The sequence below is a fragment of the Gorilla gorilla genome, chromosome 13 (assembly GCF_029281585.2).
Source record: "Gorilla gorilla gorilla isolate KB3781 chromosome 13, NHGRI_mGorGor1-v2.1_pri, whole genome shotgun sequence".
NCBI classification, from domain to species: Eukaryota; Metazoa; Chordata; class Mammalia; order Primates; family Hominidae; genus Gorilla; species Gorilla gorilla.
Window position 1 is genome coordinate 45667457 of NC_073237.2, and position 17514 is coordinate 45684970.

The 17514-nt window shown below is 42.8% G+C and overlaps 1 protein-coding gene across 4 annotated transcripts in view; it reads right to left on the reverse strand.

Moving 5' to 3' along the window:
• Window positions 1-17514, reverse strand: part of ADAMTSL1 (ADAMTS like 1) — a 443211-nt gene that overhangs the window by 131891 nt on the left and 293806 nt on the right. For all 4 annotated transcript variants that reach the window (XM_063696342.1, XM_055351516.2, XM_063696343.1 and 1 more), the window contains 3 exons: window positions 9721-9900; window positions 4619-4772; window positions 2610-3735 (listed from right to left, as the gene is read on the reverse strand). In XM_063696342.1, the coding sequence (XP_063552412.1) occupies window positions 2610-3735; window positions 4619-4772; window positions 9721-9900 (1460 nt within the window). The remainder of the gene's footprint in view (window positions 1-2609; window positions 3736-4618; window positions 4773-9720; window positions 9901-17514) is intronic.

The window sequence follows — 17514 nt, forward strand, 5'->3', positions numbered from 1 at the left end:
AAAAATAGACATAAAATCCAGCAGTACATACATCTGTTTAGCTTTAAGTTTGCCCTTCTCAAACTCTTGTGATCACTGAGCCTGTTTGTGGAGCATTCAGAAACAACTTGTGCCACAACTTCTGAAGTTACTGTGGTCAAGGTTCTCCCATCAGCATATGGGTTTTAACCTTCCGTGGCATTCTGTAAATGAGGGAAGGAGGTAGGAGGGATGTCACAGATGATATGGTACAGTCTCCTCATTTATGAAATGAAGAGACTAAGACCGTGAAAAGTGCAGGGCCTTGGCAAGATCAGATTGGACCCCTCGATGCTTGTCTACCTCCTTCCACATCATTCCTGCAGTCACCAGGTGACCTAGATGGGCCATGAGCCTTGGATTTCATAAAAAGTCTCCAACACTCAAAGAAATTGTCAGGACCTCTAATCCAGGGGCTCAATGTTCTCCCTGCAGGCAAAGGCTGAGCAGAGTCCTGATGACCCCTTCCCATTGCCCTGTCTCGTTCCACAGCTTTTTAGGAGGAAGTAGGAAGATGTTAATTTCCAACTTTTCCCTCATGCAGCCAGTCGTGATTCCCTTCAATCCCAGGCAATAGGCCCAGGGGATAGAAATAAAACGTTGTACCTACACTTGATAAACTGACTGGCTGGTAGAGGAGAGGGCATCATAGTGGTGTAACAGGTACAGCAGGTGCACCGATAGGACTGAGTGGCAGGGCACCACCCACCTGAGTATCAGGCCACCCCTCATCACCCTGCGGCCACACACTGGAGCTGCCACTCAGTGACCTCAAAGGGCTCGACTGAAATCTTTCCAACCATGTTATAAGGATTTTTTGGAGAAAATGATAGGGATAACAGCAGTTAAGCTGATTAAGGAAAGTATGAGTTGTGGGGGCTGGAGGGCGTGGACAGAGGGGCAGGTTAAAAGCACAAGCTCTGGGGCATGCTGCCTGTGTTCAGACCATTTCCAGTGCTTCCATGTGGGTCCAACATCTGTCCCTCAGCTTTCTACCTAAGATGTGGTAACTACAATAGTACCTACTAGTTCCTACGATCTTGAGGGAAAATTAAACAAGATAATGCCTTTAAAGCACTGAGCACTATGTCTGGCATACAGTTGGAGCACAAAGAAATAATACTTAGTATTGTTATCAAAGGTATTTGGTCTATAAGTACTAAGGCTGAGAGGCAGTATTATTGACATTACAAAGGCAAAAAATGATGTGTGCAGGATGGACAAAAGTTATTATACATCTATTCACTGAGTCTCAGAAGAGTAGACAGAACTCTTCCTTGGAATCAAATAAACTTGATATTGAATGCTTGTTTCAGCTCTTACTAAAATGTGATCTTGGGTGAGCTGCTGAACCTTGGTTTTCTACATAAAACTGGAGGATAATGTCAATCTTGTGGATTGAATGTTAGAATAAAAAATGCAGTTACTTATAAATAAACTTGGCATAGTGCCTGGAACAATAAATGCTGGCTTCTTTCCTTCCTTACCAAAAGCTAGCAAGCCAGAGAAGACTATTAGTCAAACAATAGCATTTAGATATAGACTTAATGAAAAGAGCATTATGCTTGGATTCTGAGAAGATAGAAGGTTAAAATGAGGAATCTAGACTAGAGGACTATGATTCCATGATTCTTTAAAGTGACTACCCATAAGGAAGTTCTTTTTGTTGCATATCGTAGCTCTGCCACATAATAAATACAACCTTTAGTAAATTACTTAACTTTATGTATTTCCTGTTCTATAAGGTGTGGATAAAAATTGTATCCACTTCTATTCAGTGAGATAAAACACATAAAGAGTTTACATTTGCCTGGCAGATAGTCACTAATCAATTAATGACAACCATCTTCATTGCCAGGGCCCCTGTAAAGATTAAAAGAGACAAAATATGTACAAAGTAAGGCACAGGTAGTGGTAAAAAATATTATTAATTCTACTACCACTATTGATTCTACATTATGAATGGCTATGACCCAGAGAGTCTAGGAAGTGATACATGCTGTCATCCTGATAATGATACATCAAAACAGAGACAACATGAGATATTAGGATAATCAATCACAGGTCCCACTGGGAATAAAAGCTTTCTGGAACAAACAGCCTTGTCCAGCCCAGACACACGATGGGCTCACCCATGGGAAACAGCAGGTGCTGGCTGCATTCTCTGCCCAGCCCTGGGGGACCACACACATGGAGTCAGTGTTCCAGTGTCAAAGCTTTTCCATGGTTCATCTTACAGAGTAGTAACATAATAATGCCTTGGCCTGGAATGATGTCTTTCTGCCAAAAGTTCAAAGCTATCCAGAGAGTATCTCATTTATCTTTGGGATCCTACAGGGATAGGGGTGGGTAGGCAATGTTGCTATTCCCTTATAAAGATGAGAACAGACAGTTTAGAAAAATGAAATAGCTTGTCTTTGCTCCAGTAGTCTATCAGTGCTAAGAGAGGGCCTGCACCCCATGATGGGGTCCCCGAGGCCAGCTCTAAGCCCTACTCCTGGAAACACCTTGAAGAATGTGTAAGTAGTGTGACTTGGGCCAGATGTGGCCCCTTGCCTCCCTCCCAAGACCAGGTTAGCTACAAGACTCACCTGTCACTGAACTGAACTTCTTCTCCATTCCTGGCCCAGCTGATGGTAGGCCTTGGGTGGCCGATGGCCTCACAGTGCAGAAGAACACTCAGTGTCCCGCTGGCCAGGGCCACCGTCTGCCCCAGGTGGGTGACCACCTCCGAGGCTGAGAGCTGCTGGGCCGCTGAGATCTTGCGCAGGATGGTGGGCTTGCGGTGTGGCCTTCGAAAGCCTCCCCCGGCGTCCCCGGTGGAGGAGGTCCGCAGGGAGCTGCTGAAGCCAGACACGTGTTTATGAGGCGAGATAGCCACTGGGGAAGTCCTGCGCTCCGAGGGCTTCAGGAGCGTGTCCTGGTGCTCCAGGTGGCTGCGGAAGATCTCCTGGGCCAGCTGGGCCACCAGGTGCTTGCTGTAGAGGTCGCGCAGCTCCTCGGGCTGCTGGGAGAGGTTCCCCAGGATGTCGTCCAGGCGCCGCTGCTCGGTCACCATGGTGAAGGGCAGGTGCAGGAGCGCTTGCTCTGCACCCGGGTCCTCCTCCGAGGTCGTGTTCCTTTCCGCGGAGTCCTGCGCCTCCCACGAGGCCAGCAGCTCTCCGGGCCAGCCGCCCTGCTCCAGCAGCCGGGAGACGAGGTCGTCGTAGCGGCTCCCCGGGTTGGCGGCCAGGCCCCGCTTCTCCGCCTTGCTGCCGTTGGAGAAGATCCCGTTCTGGTGTTTGTGGGTCTGCAGGGCCTCCTTCGGGCCGCCCTTCCTCCCCGCAAGCGCCTCTTCCTCACTTCTCGGGCTCAAGGGCCGGGCCACGAGCTTGCGGTTGCCTCCGATGAGCTTAATCACAAAGTGCTCCCGGGCCGGGCCCGCTGAGCAGGTGTAGACGCCTGCATCCGAGGGCTTGAGGCGGTGGATCTTGAGATAGCCGAAGGGGGCCACCGTGACGTGCGTCGAGCTGATGAGGTGCTGGCCGTCCTTCTCCCAGGTGATGAGGGGCTTGCGGACCCTGCGCGCCGGGCAGCGCAGCACCACCGCCGTCTTGGGGAGCAGGTAGGCGAAGCCCCCCACCACGAAGTGCAGCTTCCTCTGCCTGCGAGTCTGGATGTAGACCTTCCTGGCGGCTGCAATGTGCGGGCTGTGCTTCGTGGATGGCCGCCCGGGCCCTGGAAGGAGAGCGAACCCGAAGGGACAGAGAAAGAGGTGGGGAGAGAGAAAACCCAGAGTGAGATGCAGCCAGGAGAGAGGGGCAAAGGAAAGAGCCAGAGTGGAGAAGAGAAGGAGAGACGAAGGTGCCGGAGGACGGGAGAGAAAGTATTCTTCAGGGTTTATTTTGGCCGGGGCCATCCTTTACTGCCTGTGTTTTTCGGGAGGACCTCATTCCCGGCTGTGGACCATCAAGCTGCCACCACAATCAGAACTAATGAGATGCAGTGGGCAACCCAATGTCTCCCTGCTGGGCCTTGTTGCCCCTAGAAGCTGAGATGCAGAGTTCTAGATGGAGGGGGATCCCGGGGGAAAGCATTTCCTCCCATTAAAATAATTTTTAAACAAGAAATCAACGTCATAAAAAGAGGCAGAGGACAGAGAGGAGAATGTCTTCCGCTAAATGTTTGCCTTTTGGGTCCTGCAAAGCACCAGAGCCCTAAAGGACATGGTAAGGACAGCCTAGAAGTGTTGCGGCTCTAGGGATTAATATTAAACAGAACAAATCTGTTCAGAGTCGTTTAAAACCCCAGAGTGGATAACATTAGACATCATTAGTAATACACTGCCTCCAGCTTCCAGATCTCTGTATGCCAGCAAGTGAACTTTGCTCTACCCCCTGCAAACTGTTTTTCCAGTGGAGAGGAGAATTTAGCCTGGCCGCGTGTAATTAAGATTCCTTTTCCGTCTCCAGCTGAGCTCTCCTGCCTGCAGCCCTCCATGGGGTTCTACTGTCCCACTATTTCCCACAGGTCTTGAGTTTAGGGAAGGCCACGGCGTGGTGGCTATAGCTGCTGCTGTGCGGGTTTCATCTCCCCATTCCCAGAGCCCTGACATACTTACTTGCACAGGTTGCCAGCATACAGGGCCTGATGGAGGAAGAGAAAGGCAGGGGCGGGCACAGGGTGGAATTGACAACCGTTGAGATGCCGGTTTTCAGCATCTTTCGGCAAATGGCACTTCGAGTCTGGGTGCCTTCCCCGCAGCTTGTGGAACACTGGTGGAGAAAGAAAGGCCAAATGCACATAAATTCAGGGAACTAGAAGCTAATTTTTTAATAGACTGTCAAACTCATCAAAATATGAGAAATTTGCTGGGAAAAGCAATAACCACTGTGATAGAAATACTAATTATGAGGTCACAATGTGGAAGACCTGCCCATCTTGTAGACATTTTGCACTCTAAGATTTTCTACTCTGAGGTTTCCTGAAGACCTTTTATCTATTTTACGTATATAGCCTGGGCTTCAGAGTTAGAGAGTTATAGAGTGTTTAAATCCCAGCTCAGTATTTCACTAGTTGGCAAGTTACTTAAATTCTCTCGTCTGTTTCCACTTATGCTTAGTTTGCAAGCCTGGGAATTAAGTGAGATAATATATTTTAAATGCCATACATAGAAATGACAATTATTGCTAATTCCTTTTTCCTTCCTTCACAAGTAAGTGACAATATTTTAGTGTCAAGCATTAGGTAGTTATGAATCTACTTTGTCTAAGGTAGGGTGCTAGATGTTATGAAGAAAAGATGTGCAAGAATAGTTCCTAATCTCAAAGAGCTGTCATTCAAATGAGGGGAAAATTCCAAATGCATTGTTAAAATGAAATAGTCCATTTGGGAAATATAAGTCAAAACCACCATGAGATACAACTTCATAGCCACTAGAAAGGCCATAATAAAAAAAAAAGACAACAAGTGTTGGTGAGGATATGGAAAATTAGCAGTTTCACTCATTACTGGTGGGAAAGTAAAATGATACAGCCTCTTTAGAAAACAGATTGGTAGTTTCTTACAAAGTTAAACATAAATTTACCATGAGACCTAGCAATTTTACTACTGGGTATCTACCCGAGAGAGACAAAAACATACATCCACACAAAGACTTGTGTGCAAACATTCATAGCAGTATGATTCATAATTGCCAAAAGTGAAAATCACCCAATACCTATCAGCTGGTGAATGAATAAACAAAATATGCCATATCTATACAGTGGAATATTATTCAGCCATTAAAAGGAGTATAGTTCTTATATGTGCTACAACACAGATAAACCTTAAAAACATACTAAGTCAAATTTTATAATATATAAATTATACCTCAATAAAGCTGTTTATAGAATTGTAATTACAGAATTTGGTAAAAACATACAATTAGAAGACAAGTAAAGTAGTATAAAATTAATGCTAACAATAATTTAATGCTTATAGTACACTAGGGATTTCCTCACCAAGGTCTTGAAGATGATTGGAGTCTGGGTGGGTGCAGAGAAACAGGGATCAGATGGGAGACAGGAAAATTTCCAGAAAAAAGATAATAATTTCAGTGTAGGAGTCCCAAGGCAGGCATGGGACAGAACAGTTTGACAGAACAGAGGGCTCAAATTCTAAGTGTCAGGAACTTGAGGGTTAGTTTGGAGACCTTTAATTTTCAGACAAGAGGTTTGTAATTGGTCCATAAGGCAGTGGGAAGCCACTGAAGAGGGGGGTGACATGATGAAAGAGGTGTTTTGAGAAGGTTAATCTGGCAACATTGTATGGAAGGGATGCAAGCAGGAGATGGATGGGAGGCAGGGCATCGGGGAAGGAGGCTGTCATCTCCAGGCTTGCCTGAATGAGGGCTGTGGGAGTGTGTCACGTTAACTTGAAAAATGATGGTTAAAAAACAAACAAAAAACGATCTTATATTTTCAAGTGTTATATGCTAACATACTGAAGTGACACTATTCTGTGTGATGTGCTGTGATATATGCTACCCTGAAAGAAATTTAAGATGCAAAGGATAGTGGTGAGAACCAAACCCATTGCTTTTATAGTCTGAAAATTATGGGTTCCAGATTCCACCCATTCCTTATTTTATTGTAAATGACAGCGCTAAATCCAAGGATCAGGTGGGATGGAAGTAAGAAGCCTGAAAATTTAAAAGAGCATGGTCGTTTTAAGGCTGCTAAGTAGAAACATAAAAACAGAGTTTCATTCAGGTCAGAAGACTGGGTTATGACTTTGGTCAAGTCTAGCTCTTTCTCTAGCTTCAATTTCCATATCTCTGGAATAAGGAAGCTAAGCTAGAGCAGGGATTTTAAAACTGTGTTCCATAACTATGTTGAGGAAGTGATTCAGGGGCTTCTCAGGTGATGAGGAGACCCAGCCATTGGAGATCTGAGACCCCTACTCAAACTTAAACCAAAACGGCTCTAATTTTATCTGTTTAAGATTATTGGCTTCATAGTAACATTTCATTTGATAAAGCATTCTGTGGTCTTAATTTTTTAACAAAGTAATTAGGCTATAGGATCTTTCAAGCTCCTTCTAGCTCTAAAATTATTCTTTCTTTTAGAATTTTTTTTGGGGGGAAAGGAGCAACTTCCATAAAATAGGATTTAAAAATATTTAATATCAAACTCTTTCAGGAGATTGAGGGTTTCTTTTAGAGAAAAGAAGTATGACTTTTTGAGAGGTCTTACTTCCAGAATAGAATCTGTAAGTAATTTTATTTGAAATGTCTAAAACTTTGGCTTAATTCTGTCTCTATGGGATTCTGTGCAGTAACCATGAGATTGAGCCCAGATAGTGGAGGATGAAAAACACCCATAGATCATTTAGGTCTTCCCTTCTCCAAGGGCAGTCTCATGGGAGGTGTGGCATGCACATCTCATCTCAGCCAGACGGCCAGGGGAATGGTCATAAGGATGACAGGGCCAACGTGGAGCCTTTGTGAACACCTCCAGGAGCACTTCAATATGGCACCAGTTTGAGTTTAATCCCAACAATTCAGGGATTACTTCCCACCATTCCCAGCCCCTCCTCAATGTTTGGAATCTCCATTCATTAACCCAGATAGCTCAGAAGCTAGTAACATTCCTTGGATAAGGGCTACCTCCTCCCAGTTCCCAAAATAGAACTTCCTCTTGAGGAAGACCAGGAGAGCCTGTAGGAGACCTAAGCTGTGGCCTCAGGCCCAGCCAGCCATGGTGAGTGCTTCCTTTCATTTCCTTTCCTTCTCATGACAAGTGAGCCCAAATGGAAGAGAATCATAAGGGTTCACTTTTAGTAGGCACAAAGTATTTTACATGCAATATATATTAAATTATATTTAATTTCATCCTCCCACCTACATGATGGATACTATTATATTTCCATTATACAGATAAGCAACCTAAAGCCAAAAAGGTTGAATAATTAGCCCAAGGTTATACAGCCAGTAAGTGGCAGAATCAGGATTTGAACCTAGGTTTGCCTGTCTTTGAGTCTGAACTCTTAACAACACATGATACTGTTCTGAAGACCTACTGTACTTAATGGGACCAATGGGACCTTTTTCTTAGTCCCAAAATCTCAAGGGTCCCCCTCAAATCTGCAGGCAGAAAAGAACGTTTTCTGAATCTTCTCTGTCTCATATGCTTCAAAGGCCACAAACTCCAGGAACACAGGAAGACAATTATAACACACACAAGTCCCTTCCTCAGCAGCCCACTCATGACAGACTATTACCTGATAGATTTAGGGGAGCAATTCCTTTTATAAGACTCCACTGAGAGAATGTTTTCATCTAGAGCCACTTGGCAAATACACCTCTGTTCTTCAAATGCCATACCCCAAATCAACGTTCCCACGGAAAAATTGTCACTAACATGCACATGCACACACACACAAATGTACACATGCTCATTTTACACACTTTATATCTTGAAATCAAATTTAGAAAGCATGAGAAAATAATTCCCCAAATGTTCTGAGACATTTGGCATGAGATACCACAAGAAGCAGTTTTACTGCCAAGTTATAAAACCTGTCGTAATGTAAGTTAACTCCTAATTGCAATGCACTTAGCAGGCACCATCTCATGGAATTCTATGTGGGTTGATAAGATATGGGCAAGAATTCTAAGAACCTATGTTGAGAGAGCTGGATCTTAATTTTCACAGGCCGCTTTGCCCTCTGTAAGCAAGTATCTCTGTGAGGTATTTCAAGCAGCAGCAGCTCCCTCCTGTGAGTTGTATACTATACAAAAAAAAAAAAAAAAAAAAGGCACTGGGGTTAGGAAGGCAAATTCAAATGCTTATATGCTAGAAAAAGGAAGGTCTTGAATCTGGCTTTACAGACATTTTCACTTCAGGTCTAGTGATTCTGTTCTTGGCTAAATCTTCTTGTGAGGCAACAATTTTGGGGGGACTTCTCCATGGAAGACACACAGGCCTATGGAGCTGGAGAAGTCGAAGGCAACTCGAAGTGGTAGTGGCTGAAAACAAAGGACTTGAAGCTAGGTGTAAATGAATTGGCGTACACTAGAATTAGGAGAGGCATTATTTAGAAAGATAGGTTAGTCAGAGGTATGTCTCTAACTTAGCAGATAAAGTCGGGAATGGTGAACGCTGAAGCAATCACTTCCCAAAGTGCAGGACAACAAGGGAAATCAAATTCTCTTGCTAGGAAGCTGTTGAAGTTTTTTAGAGCCAGGAAACTAACAGTAAACAGGCAGGATTTCCTTGGCCTTCTTTTCCTAATAAATCATGTCCTTTATTGTCCAGTAACTTGGAAGAGACTTGCTAGAGAGGCTTTGCCCTTCCTGAATAGAGACAGAAACATCTGGGAGTAAGAGGTACAGGGAGGTCAGGAGGAGGGGGTGGTATGGAGATAGAAGGAGAAGAACCCAGTGTGTGGAAAAGAATCCTGGGGCCAAAACAGCACCAATGAGGTCTGGTTTTGTTCCACGAGGAGCCCATTTACAATTCTAAGCTTCCGATTGTTGGGTAAGGGCTGGCTGCGTAACTCAGGTCCCTGCAGCCTCGTTAAAAGCTAGTTACACACTACGGTATATATGGTTACAAAAATACTATTCCATAATGTTAGGAAGATTGTTTTGTTCTCTTCTTGCCTTTTCTATGTATATGTCTGGGGTGCCTTCTTTTCCTACTTGGATCTCTTTCATTCTCTTCGGAGGAACATACATACCTCTGTCCAGTCTGAGAGAAGCCACTCGCTGGGACAGTCATCTTTCTTGCATGCTTGCTGGGAGGCAGGTTTTGAAGCTGAACAGAAGGTCTCAGGAAGCTCCAGGAAACTGCCATCAGCCATGCGCTGCTTGCAAAGAACCTCACGTTTCTGAACACCCCCGCCACACGTTCTGGAACACTGGGGAAAGAAAGAAGGAAAGAAGAAAAAGTAGACCCAATATGGGAAGGCAGTCTGACTGCTAATTCTTATCTTAATTTGGCAGAGTAAAGGAAGAAAAAAAAAATCCAGAAGAAGAAGAAAAACCAGGAATCGGCCCAAAGGATTTTGTTTCTTCTCTTTGAGATGAATTTTGTAGCAAGATCTACCCTCTCCACTCTTAATCCCAGGTATTTAAATAGAGCATCCAGGAATTTCTGGGGCCTTTAAATCTTAGAAAGTTGCTCCTGAACTATGATTTGCAGTCCCATCCAAGACAACTGGTTTAAAAGGTTAGTATAATAGAGTGTTCAGCGTATTTACGATCCAGGGAAAATAATCTGTGCTCCTTCCAGAATGAACAGGAGAGAGCTCCCGCCATCAGTATAAATCTGGAGGAATTAATTTGCAGAAAAGACAGCCCTTTCTCTAAGTGAAGGCACTCTACCACACGGAATGGGCATTAGACTTAGGGTCTGGTTTTCTTAAGAACCCCCCTGGAATACTCTTCCTGCAGGATTGATGATTTCTTAGGGCAGTGGGAGCCAGAGCCACTGAAATTTGGGATGCAAGAAAAATGGCCTCATGTCAGTGGTTTTCAGAGCAACCCCAATAAAACATTGTTTACATGTAACTGAATAGTTATGATCCAGGGGCATGAAGTGGGAGGGAGGCCCCCTGAAGCACAGACTGTTGGCTATTTTCAAATATATGTCCCTTCCTTTTCAGAGCAAAGGAGTCCCCAGCTTTTCACTGGGCATACCACATTTCGGCATAAAGACTATATTTGTCAATCTCCCTTGAAGACAGACACAGCCATTTGACTTGATGCTGGCCGATGGGATATAAACGGAAGGGTTGTGTGTGCTTTCAGGGAAGTGCCCAAAAAGATGGTGTGGCATCTCTTCCCTTCTCTTTCTCCTCGCTGCTGGCTGGAATGTGAACGTGATGTCTGAAATGTAAGCTTCCATCCTGGGCTGTCATAAACAAAAAGTTAGAAGCCTGGCTTCCTGACTGTGATACCACCATACCTGCTCTGGACTGTCTGTGTTTATGTGAGAGAGGAAGACTTTTCTATCTTTTTAAAGCCAATGTTATTTTGGGTTTTCTATCACTTTCAGTCTGACATAACCCTAGCTAAGAGTTCAACCCACGACTACTCTGTGGTGGGGATATTTTATTGTAAAATTTTAGTGAGCCTGCTGATTTCTTCCAGAATAGTTTCTTGTCATTAGCTTGCTGCCTTTGGGCTTGCTGAGAGATCAAGCCTGGTTTTAAAAAGCGTGAGAGTTTGTGCTGAAGTACCTGCTTTGCTGGAGGAGTGCCCCTCTCAGAACTGACGTTGGTCTTTGTTTAGTAAGTTGTACTCAGAATGGCTATGGGGGTTTTTGCCGGCAGTCAAGGTTATGATGGTGATACCAGTGTCCTTGAGTACAGTCAGAACATAGCTGCAGCCCAGGTTTCACCTTCTTACTCAGTGGTCTCAACCCTGCATGCACCTCAAGGTCTCCTGGGGAACTTTTAAAAAGTACTGATGCCTGGGCCTCACTTCAGACCCATCAAATCAGATATTCTGGGATGTGGGTCCCAGGTACCAGTTTTTGTTTTGTTTTTAAGAAAGATATCAGTATAATCTTCTTCAAAGTAATTTTTCCCCAGATAATTCTATTGTGTCTCCAGGGCTTAGAACCACTTCTCCAAATGAAGGTTCTCTCATCATACCCAATGGTAATAAACATGGAAAGGAAAATCCGGGGCCCAGAGAGGTCTCTGTTAGGACCAGTGGTTGTTTGGACCCCACCGGAGCAAACATGCCATTTGTTTGCAGTTGTGAATGGCTTGAGGTCACAGAGCTAGTGGATAATGAAGTTAGAAAAGCAATCAACTTTGTCTAGTTAAGCCTTTTAGTCTTAGAGTCTTTTAAATGATTAAAATCAATGGTGAGAAGCCTTTATTTTTTTCATTTCAAATTTAAAAAAATAATTGAGTCCCCTAGGAAAAAGGGTGTATTTTCTTATTGCTGGGATCAACTACCTACCCATTGAAGCATTGAAGGCTAACAAAAAATGTGAAATGACCCTACATGCTAGCTCTTATTTCCACTTTACAGAAAAAAAAAAAAAAGCTGAGGCTCAGAGAGGTAAACAATCCAATTAAGGCCACACAGGTGCTAGAATTGGTTTATTGCCATTCATTGCAACATTTACTAAGCTCCTACTGGACACCATGCTCTGGACGCAGCTGGAGAAAAAGTCCAAACTCAGCTTCTCTCCTCTGTGGTTGTAGCAACTCCTGTGTGCTTGCAGACCCAATGGAGGGTAGTGTGACTGTTGCTTCATGAGGAGGGCTCCCAGCCTGATCAGCACCAAGCCTGCCAAGAGCCTGGTCTTACTCTTTCACCCAACTGGGCTTTGCCATTCAATTCTTAGCTTCCACTCTTGCGACCATCCCTGACTGGCAGGAGCCAGCCCATGATTCAGGTTGGAGAGTAGAATTTAAAGTAGTTCCTCTATATTCTAGTGACCCTGGAAAATGTAAGGAGTTCTCCCTAAACTCTGATTTCTGAGAGGCAACATTTAAACATAGCTCTTAGGCAATGCCATGAAGCTAGACCACCTGTTACTCATTACAAGTCCTACCAGCTCCTTCTAAGGGCTTTTCTAGTGTGTCCTTTGGGCTTGATTAAGAACAAAATCTATGGTCTCAGAGCTAATGATTCAAGTAACTGGCCTAAGCCTTTGTCTTCTTTGTGGCTCATTTCAGTGACTCTGTGGGCTCTTCTGTATTGAAGAAGCAAATTTAAATTTTAGCCCTCATTTGGTAGCAATTCAAGAAGACATTAAAGGATTTCACTTCTTTAACTAATTTTGTACCCGCACTGCCTAGAATAATGCCTCCTGTGAACGTTCTCAATAAATGTCTGTGGCATTGAATTGAAGTTGGTACTTAGGAGAAATTCAAATTAGTGGCTAAGAATTCCATTTATCTAGAATAATCCTGTTGCTATGGATAACTAAGGTTTTAAATTTAGTTTTACAGTGTTTTGCATGATTTTTTAGGTTCGACCTTCTCTTACTGCTGTCAAATTCTTACATTGAACCAACAAGTTATACTATAATCAGATCAGTTATAAACTTTTCTTGTTCATTCTTTCTTTTTATAAGTAGCCAACTAGCCACGTGGATTACTGACTCCTAAGGATTTGCCAAATTTGGGGACTATATTCTCCACAATACTTTCCATTCTGTGAATTACTAAGATTCTTCCATGAACTTATTGTAATTTTTCTGAAACCACAATTGTTGGAAAGAAACAAGTTTGTGCTGATAAATCAAAAATTTTAATTTTAAGCTCTGACCTCTCCCCTATGCCTACTCAACATGTCCACTTAAATGCAAATAGGCATCTTGATTTAAACATGCCTAAAATGGAACTCTTAATACTGCCCTTTCAACCTCATCCCAAACCTACTTCCCTCTCAGTCTTCCCCATTCATTTAATTGTGCCACATCCAGGGCAAAAACTTTGGCCCCTGAGTTTTTCCTTTTTTTTACCACCCTTCCCCTGACATCCAATTCATGGCCAAATAAGGTCAGGTTTACTTACAAAACATATAAGCTATACTTCTAAAATAAATAATAAATCAGCATACCATAATCCATCATCTCTTGCCTTTTATTGGTGCTTTGGTCTGAATGTCTCTGTCCTCCCTGCCACTCCCCTAAATTCACACGCTGAAATCCTAACTCCCAAGGCGATAGTATTAGGGGTGAGGACTTTTGGGAGATGATTAGGTCATGACGGTGGAACCCTCAAGAATGGGAAAAGTATCCTATAAAAGAGGTTCCAGAGAGCTGCCTTGCCCCTTCCATTATGTGAGGACACAGCCACAGAGCACCATCTATGAACCAGAAAGAGGGTTCTCACTAGACACCGAATCTGCCAGCACCCTGACCTTGGACTTTTTACCCTCCAGAACTGTGAGAAATAAATTTCTGTCATTGATAAGCTACTCAGTCTATGGTATTTTGTTATAGCAGCCGGAACGGACTAAGAAATAGCGTTTCTAGCAGGATATAGATGATGATACACTCAAATGTGATCATTTGAAAAGAGTTCCTTCCTCCTGTTGGAAACCCCATATTGTCTTCTCTACGCTCTATTCTCCACACCATAGCAAGAGTGATGTTTTCAAAGCATAAATGTGATCACAAAATTTCCATGCTTAAAACCCTCCAATGATGTTCCCTTGCAATGAGAATACAATCTACACTCCTCTAACCCTGCCCTGCAAACCGCTACAGATTCTGGTTCCTGCCCTGGTGGAACTTAGACATTGTCTAGCTTAAATCCTTCCAACTTTATTAATTCATTGCACATAAATTTATTAAATGCCAATCATGGTTCTAGGTAGGTGAATGTATAGCAGAGCAAGAGAAGCGTTGTACACCTCTGTAATCTTATCTTTTTTTTTTTTTTATTATACTTTAAGTTTTAGGGTACATGTGCACATTGTGCAGGTTAGTTACATATGTATACATGTGCCATGCTGGTGCGCTGCACCCACTAACTCGTCATCTAGCATTAGGTATATCTCCCAGTGCTATCCCTCCCCCCTCCCCCCACCCCACAACAGTCCCCAGAGTGTGATATTCCCCTTCCTGTGTCCATGTGATTTCATTGTTCAATTCCCACCTATGAGTGAGAATATGCGGTGTTTGGTTTTTTGTTCTTGCGATAGTTTACTGAGAATGATGGTTTCCAATTTCATCCATGTCCCTACAAAGGACATGAACTCATCATTTTTTATGGCTGCATAGTATTCCATGGTGTATATGTGCCACATTTTCTTAATCCAGTCTATCACTGTTGGACATTTGGGTTGGTTCCAAGTCTTTGCTATTGTGAATAATGCCGCAATAAACATACGTGTGCATGTGCCTTTATAGCAGCATGATTTATATTCCTTTGGGTATATACCCAGTAATGGGATGGCTGGGTCAAATGGTATTTCTAGTTCTAGATCCCTGAGGAATTGCCACACTGACTTCCACACTGGTTGAACTAGTTTACAGTCCCACCAACAGTGTAAAAGTGTTCCTATTTCTCCACATCCTCTCCAGCACCTGTTGTTTCCTGACTTTTTAATGATTGCCATTCTAACTGGTGTGAGATGATATCTCATAGTGGTTTTGATTTGCATTTCTCTGATGGCCAGTGATGATGAGCATTTTTTCATGTGTTTTTTGGCTGCATAAATGTCTTCTTTTGAGAAGTGTCTGTTCATATCCTTCGCCCACTTTTTGATGGGGTTGTTTGTTTTTTTCTTGTAAATTTGTTTGAGTTCATTGTAGATTCTGGATATTAGCCCTTTGTCAGATGAGTAGGTTGCGAAGATTTTCTCCCATGTGGTAGGTTGCCTGTTCACTCTGATGGTAGTTTCTTTTGCTGTGCAGAAGCTCTTTAGTTTAATTAGATCCCATTTGTCAATTTTGGCTTTTGTTGCCATTGCTTTTGGTGTTTTGGACATGAAGTCCTTGCCCACGCCTATGTCCTGAATGGTAATGCCTAGGTTTTCTTCTAGGGTTTTTATGGTTTTAGGTCTAACGTTTAAATCTTTAATCCATCTTGAATTGATTTTTGTATAAGGTGTAAGGAAGGGATCCAGTTTCAGCTTTCTACATATGGCTAGCCAGTTTTCCCAGCACCATTTATTAAATAGGGAATCCTTTCCCCATTGCTTGTTTTTCTCAGGTTTGTCAAAGATCAGATAGTTGTAGGTATGCGGCGTTATTTCTGAGGACTCTGTTCTGTTCCATTGATCTATATCTCTGTTTTGGTACCAGTACCATGCTGTTTTTGTTACTGTAGCCTTGTAGTATAGTTTGAAGTCAGGTAGCGTGATGCCTCCAGCTTTGTTCTTTTGGCTTAGGATTGACTTGGCAATGTGGGCTCTTTTTTGGTTCCATATGAACTTTAAAGTAGTTTTTTCCAATTCTGTGAAGAAAGTCATTGGTAGCTTGATGGGGATGGCATTGAATCTGTAAATGACCTTGGGCAGTATTGCCATTTTCACGATATTGATTCTTCCTACCCATGAGCATGGAATGTTCTTCCATTTGTTTGTATCCTCTTTTATTTCCTTGAGCAGTGGTTTGTAGTTCTCCTTGGAGAGGTCCTTCACATCCCTTGTAAGTTGGATTCCTAGGTATTTTATTCTCTTGGAAGCAATTGTGAATGGGAGTTCACTCATGATTTGGCTCTCTGTTTGTCTGTTGTTGGTGTATAAGAATGCTTGTGATTTTTGTACATTGATTTTGTATCCTGAGACTTTGCTGAAGTTGCTTATCAGCTTAAGGAGATTTTGGGCTGAGACAATGGGGTTTTCTAGATAAACAATCATGTCGTCTGCAAACAGGGACAATTTGACTTCCTCTTTTCCTAATTGAATACCCTTTATTTCCTTCTCCTGCCTGATTGCCCTGGCCAGAACTTCCAACACTATGTTGAATAGGAGTGGTGAGAGAGGGCATCCCTGTCTTGTGCCCGTTTTCAAAGGGAATGCTTCCAGTTTTTGCCCATTCAGTATGATATTGGCTGTGGGTTTGTCATAGATAGCTCTTATTATTTTGAAATATGTCCCATCAATACCTAATTTATTGAGAGTTTTTAGCATGAAGGGTTGTTGAATTTTGTCAAAGGCTTTTTCTGCATCTATTGAGATAATCATGTGGTTTTTGTCTTTGGCTCTGTTTATATGCTGGATTACATTTATTGATTTGCGTATATTGAACCAGCCTTGCATCCCAGGGATGAAGCCCACTTGATCATGGTGGATAAGCTTTTTGATGTGCTGCTGGATTCGGTTTGCCAGTATTTTATTGAGGATTTTTGCATCAATGTTCATCAAGGATATTGGTCTAAAATTCTCTTTTTTGGTTGTGTCTCTGCCCGGCTTTGGTATCAGAATGATGCTGGCCTCATAAAATGAGTTAGGGAGGATTCCCTCTTTTTCTATTGATTGGAATAGTTTCAGAAGGAATGGTACCAATTCCTCCTTGTACCTCTGGTAGAATTCGGCTGTGAATCCATCTGGTCCTGGACTCTTTTTGGTTGGTAAACTATTGATTATTGCCACAATTTCAGCTCCTGTTATTGGTCTATTCAGAGATTCAACTTCTTCCTGGTTTAGTCTTGGGAGAGTGTATGTGTCGAGGAATGTATCCATTTCTTCTAGATTTTCTAGTTTATTTGCGTAGAGGTGTTTGTAGTATTCTCTGATGGTAGTTTGTATTTCTGTGGGATCGGTGGTGATATCCCCTTTATCATTTTTTATTGTGTCTATTTGATTCTTCTCTCTTTTTTTCTTTATTAGTCTTGCTAGCGGTCTATCAATTTTGTTGATCCTTTCAAAAAACCAGCTTCTGGATTCATTGATTTTTTGAAGGGTTTTTGTGTCTCTATTTCCTTCAGTTCTGCTCTGATTTTAGTTATTTCTTGCCTTCTGCTAGCTTTTGAATGTGTTTGCTCTTGCTTTTCTAGTTCTTTTAATTGTGATGTTAGGGTGTCAATTTTGGATCTTTCCTGCTTTCTCTT